The sequence below is a fragment of the Pteropus alecto genome, unplaced genomic scaffold, assembly GCF_000325575.1.
Source record: "Pteropus alecto unplaced genomic scaffold, ASM32557v1 scaffold359, whole genome shotgun sequence".
In the NCBI taxonomy this organism is placed as follows: Eukaryota; Metazoa; Chordata; class Mammalia; order Chiroptera; family Pteropodidae; genus Pteropus; species Pteropus alecto.
Window position 1 is genome coordinate 1,077,563 of NW_006443119.1, and position 5,236 is coordinate 1,082,798.

At 54.6% G+C, this 5,236-nt stretch overlaps 1 protein-coding gene across 2 annotated transcripts in view; it reads left to right on the forward strand.

The window, feature by feature from the left end:
• The first annotated feature begins 1,042 nt into the window (after positions 1-1,042).
• SLC41A1 (solute carrier family 41 member 1) overlaps positions 1,043-5,236 on the forward strand; it is a 20,405-nt gene continuing 16,211 nt past the window's right edge. Inside the window, exons 1-2 of one of the 2 annotated variants that reach the window (XM_006922845.3) lie at positions 1,043-1,352; positions 3,895-4,954. In XM_006922845.3, coding sequence (XP_006922907.1) covers positions 4,580-4,954 — 375 coding nt within the window. In that variant the 5' untranslated portion in view covers positions 1,043-1,352; positions 3,895-4,579. Of the gene's footprint in view, positions 1,353-1,786; positions 2,199-3,894; positions 4,955-5,236 lie in introns of those variants that run through there. The other variant, XM_006922844.3, reaches the window with a different exon arrangement.

Here is a 5,236-nt window from a genome sequence, read left to right on the forward strand (position 1 = left end):
AGGTTACCTTTGGGAAGGAGGGTGTGGTACTGACTGGGAGGGGATCTAAGGAGGGCTTCTGGGGTGCTAGTAATTATTTAATTCTTGATCTGGGTGAAAGTTATATACCCATGTTCACTGTATCATCATAACTTGTTGGTCTTTACACTAAGACTTTGTGTACTCGTTCCATGTCTGGTATGCTGTGATTAATTAAAAAACACAGGAGAGGAGAACTGTTTCCAGTTGGGAAAAAAAATAAAAGTGAGAAAGGAATAGGAGAGAGATCAAGATTTTACATACAGGTAGCTGAACTGTGACAAGATGAAAAGGGAGCGAGAGGACTGTTGAAGGGAGCAGGGCAGGAATTGTCTCCAACCCCTGACTGAAAAGTTTCCGGGTACTTCAACCTTAATTCCTCAACCAACCCTACACCCTCTATTCAAAAATGGATCCTTTGGGGTGAAGCCCACTGCTTCCTAGTACAGCCACTACTTCTGTCTCCAGGCTGAGACCCAGTATTAGAAGCCAAACTTGGAGTTCTAAGAAGACACTGACATTTCTTCTGCTAGGTCTTATGAAACTGCAGGCCATTGATGCAAATGTCCCAGCAGCTAAACTGGAATAATCCTAAATAAAGGAGTGGGAGGTGGGGGGCCGGGTTGTATGTGTTTGTTATACTTATCCAAAGGAAATTACCTGCTCAGCGCGCTCTCGCTCTAGCTCTCGCTCTCTTTCCCCTCTCTTTTCCTCCCTCCCCTCCCCCCACCCCCAACTCTCTCTCTCTGTCACACCTCTATTCCAAACCCCATCCAGGGGTCTGGAGTCACGCTCGAGTGCCCCCTGAGCCATTTTCCGGGAGGGAAAGGACAGGAAGGAACCACTGGTCACAGGTTCCAGTGACAAGAGGGGAAAACCTGAGGGTGGTGGTTCCTTTCTGGGGGAGGTCGCACCCCTTGCACAAAAACATCCCGAAGAGAATTGGTACCGAGTTTGCGCTGGATCGGTAGAGATACCCCAGGGAGGAAGTAGCAAAAGGCGAAAAGGGAACACCTCTCTTTGATCCCACAAGGTGCGTCAGGGAAAGTTGGATTTCGTTTAGCCGGGGATGGAGACATCTCTTCCCACGCTGCCACAGGATCAGTGGGTCAGAGGAAGCCAGGTTCCACTCCGCCCCGACCTCAGGTGGTGAGTGTGGGACTCCAGCCGTGAGTCTGACTTCTTTCCCTCCCACTCGCCCATCTCCACCCCTTTCAAGGCCGGGACTTAAGGCCGGTTCTGTCCGGGCTGAGCCATCTGCTTAGAGGAACGCGGGATCTGGCGGAAGTGCGAGGTGACAAGGCAACCAGAGAGCAGCCGTGACCAAGAACGAGGTAGGGATGGTTCTCTTCGAGCGCGGGGTGGCTGCTGGAGCCCGCAGGCTATACAGGGGGGCGTCCCGGTCTTCCAGAAGGGCCAGAGGCGCAAGGAAACACTCAGGATGCCAGAGCAGCCGCGCACAGGCGCACACGCCTTTCGCCGGCGAGGGGGCGCCGCGCGCGGCGGGCGGGCCCGAGGGAGAGGACACCGCGCGACGTGCGCCAGGCAGCGGGAACCCGGGCGGCCTGCCGAGGGGCGCTGGGACCCGCGCGGTCACCGCGCCGCGGGCCCGCGGGCTCCCAGTTCCCGTCACCCCGCGCACCGCGTTTCCTCGGCGCCCCGCCTCCAGGCACAAAGCGAAAGAAAAGGGCCGGGGGAGGCGGAGCCCGTCCTTCTTCCGTCCCCAATTGGCTGCTTCAGCTGTCCATCCAGAATCTATTTTTGATGGGGGGGGTGCCACCCAGTCTGCCCCAGATCACGTTTGCCACTAGCAGCCAACCAGTCGGGCCTCACTCCGCGGGCCACAAGCGATTGGGGGCGAGTGAGCTTGGCCCCACAGTCTCCCGTCCGGGTCTCCCCCGCCCGGACCCGAGGCACTATATCCTGCCGTACCCGGCCATCCCACCCTCCCCGTGGAAGCGAAGCAGCGGCCTCGCTGTAACGCAGAGGCGAAATGTAGCCAGCCGGGGGTCGCGGCTGGACGCTCGCTTTGGCTGGGGGTGTGGGGGGTCACGCGGGGGGCCAAGGAGGACTGCTGAGGAAAAGGAGTGATGAGAAGAGGGGGAACCCTGCACCCCCCGAGACCACGGGCCCCTGCTGCCACTCGCCAGGCGCCCCCCTTCCTTCCAAACGAGGGGCAGGTCAGTCCTTTTGGGTCGTCGTGTGTGTTGGGGGACGGTCGGGGGAAGGCTGCTGGACATGGGGCGGGAGTCCTGGCGCGCAGCGCATTTGCTGAGTCTGAATCCGGGAGAGGTGGAGGAAGCCACCCAGTTACTTCTCCCCCTCCCTGGGTTTGGGGATAATGAAACAGGTCTTTTGTGTCCCCGCCTCAGGGTATCCTGGTTCCGTTTCGCTTCTTTCATCCCAGGGCCTTAGGCCCCTCCGAAGTCTCTTTACTGGAAAGACTGGAGTGAGGCACTGGCTTCTACTACTGCCAGTCCCCTTTCAGATTAGGTGGCCTGCCTGGAAGACGGGAGGAGGAAGGAGGGTCAACTTTAAGCAGACGCAGAAACTTTCCTGGCACAGGAGCAGTGGACTCTCTCTTGCTCTGAAATTTCCTCCTGGATCTCTAGTTGAGGGGCTTTGAAAGAGCCTCAGGACTGGATGAAGGAAACTAGAAAAGGGAGTCCTGGTGACTTTCTATGGTGACTCCATAGAAAGACAAAACAGTTCCCATGGGCCAGTTACTGGAGTTTGACCCACCCTTTCCCAAACTGGAGTTGACTAATTGTGTGTTTAGAATACTTAAGAACCTAGTCATCTTACCTCGGGAAATTCTCTTTAAAATTATTTTTTATTTATAAAGGCTATTCTGGTGAAAGGGAACAGGGTGGAAGCAAGTCCTTGGGATTCTCTTAGGCAAGAAAAGTGGAGTCATTACAGCTAAAGAGGCGTGCACTTGGGAGCAAGTGCATTTTGGCTTATGCTACTTTGTTTTTTGTTTTGCTTTTTTTTTTCATTTTTTTAGTTGGTGCTTTTGTTTTTTGTTATTTAAGAATTCCACTATATCCAACTCTCAGTAACCCTGAGGAACAGGGCGAACCTAGAGAACTGAAATGTGTGCATAATAACCAGTAGTTTTCCCCTCTTTCTCTTCAAACTGAGATAACTCCCTTGTCCTATCTGACAAGCTCACAGGGCCCAGAGCAGGGGGAGAGAAATAGAGACAGAGGCCTGTATCCAAGTCAGCCAGCCTCTGAGCTTTTTGTAACACTGTTGACTTTCAAGGACAGGAGTGGGTTCGTCCGCCTCTGGCTCTTGGCCTTGGTCTGGCAGGCTTGCCTCATTGCCCAGAGAGTCCTCCTATTTTTTTTTTTCTCAGGGGCTAGGGCACTTGAGGGTCTGGGGACCTTCACTCAGTGATCAGATTCTCCATTTATTCATCCCGTGTGGCTGTCTCGTGACTGTAAACAATCGTATTCTACAGTGTAGCAGGGAGTTTGTGACTGAATTTATAACTGATCCCACTAGGAGACCACACCTAAATAATCTTAGATTCTTAATTCAAGAAAGGCTCTCCCCCAGGACATCCCTGCCCACCCCAGGTTGCTGAAAAGACAATGCAAGTTCTGCACAGCATCTTCCCCATCCCAGGCTGCTGACCACTGTGGTGATCCCTATGGGACAGTGGGTTGCTGGTTGGGGAAATGGCAGGGATAGCCCCTGCTGGGCCTCCACATGTTGCAGTGCAGGAATGGGTAATTTCAGTGGAAAGAGGGAGGCAAATAGAAAGCCCTTTATGCCTGCTTTGTGTCTGCCTTTATGCCTCCCAGTACAAGCTGTCCCTTGCTGTATCATAGTGTTCTCCTTTTCTTGTCTTCTTCCTTCCCACATAAGGTGTTCCACACAGGTTCTTGTGACTTGAAGGACCAGGGATTTGGGGAGGTACAAGGTCTTCCCAGGAAGGAAAGAAATCTCGGGAAGAAAGGAGGAAGACGACAGACGGTGCCCTGGGACCAGCAGAGATGGAGGAGCTGTGAGGAGTTTGAGGAGCTTAAGGAGCTGGGCCAGAGGCGTGGGAAGGAGCCACAGCCCCAGGCCCAGGTTGCCTTCTAAAAGACTTGAACTTAAGCTACTTTTCATGAAAGAAGGGCCACCTCAGAGGGCACTCAAGACGTAGCTGGGCCCTTCCCCTCTGGATGCCCTCTGCTCTGAGGAGTCTGCCGCTGAGAACCAAAGAAGATAAAGGGGCCAGATAAATTTCCTCCCCCCACCCGACCAGCACTGGCCGGCGAGAGTCAGGCATCCAGGCATCGGCACCCCTAGTGGCTGGCTGTGGGGTCTGGTGAGGAGTTGCTGGTTCCCTCCAGCTTGTGGCTTCAGTGCTTGATGGGGCTGCCTGTTAGTAGATCAGTTTTTGCAGCTCCTAGTAGGAGCAGAGAGCCGTGGGAAGAGATCCTGCGGCATCCAAGCCTGAGTTCACCCCAAGACTAAGTTCTTTCCTGAATTAGAGAGGGAGAGAGAAGGCAAAAAGAGAGATAGAGAGAGGAAAATTTCCCCCTTACCCTCCTCCCTTCCCGTCATGTCCTCTAAGTCAGAGCCGAAGGACGTCCACCAGCTGAATGGGACTGGCCCTGCTGCCTCACCCTGCTCTTCAGATAGCCCTGGACGAGAGCCCTTGGCTGGGACCTCCGAGTTCCTGGGGCCCGATGAGGCTGGGGTAGATGTGGTGGTGATTGAGTCTCGGGCCAACGCCAAGGGGATTCGGGAGGAGGACGCCCTGCTGGAGAACGGGAGCCAGAGCAATGAAAGTGACGACATCAGCACAGACCATGGCCCCGCACCACCCTCACCGCTCAAGGAGACCTCCTTTTCCATCGGGCTGCAAGTGCTGTTTCCCTTCCTCCTGGCAGGCTTCGGGACTGTGGCTGCAGGCATGGTGCTGGACATTGTGCAGGTAGGACCTGGGTAGGGTAACTCTCGACCATGAATCCGGGGCTACTTTTCCTCCTGGGAAGCTGACTCTTGGAGCTTTCTCTCCACCTCCCTGTCAGAAGCAGCCATTGCTTCCTGGAATACTGTTTCCCTTTGGATCATGTCCTCAGTTTCTTCTTGGTCTGGTTGCTTTCTACAGAAGCCTCGAGAAAGCCCAGTAGCCCTGGGGAAGTAGTCAGGGCCATATTGCTTAACAGCTGCAGAATCGGTTCCAGAGCTCAGGCTTGGAAGAGGAGAAATGGAC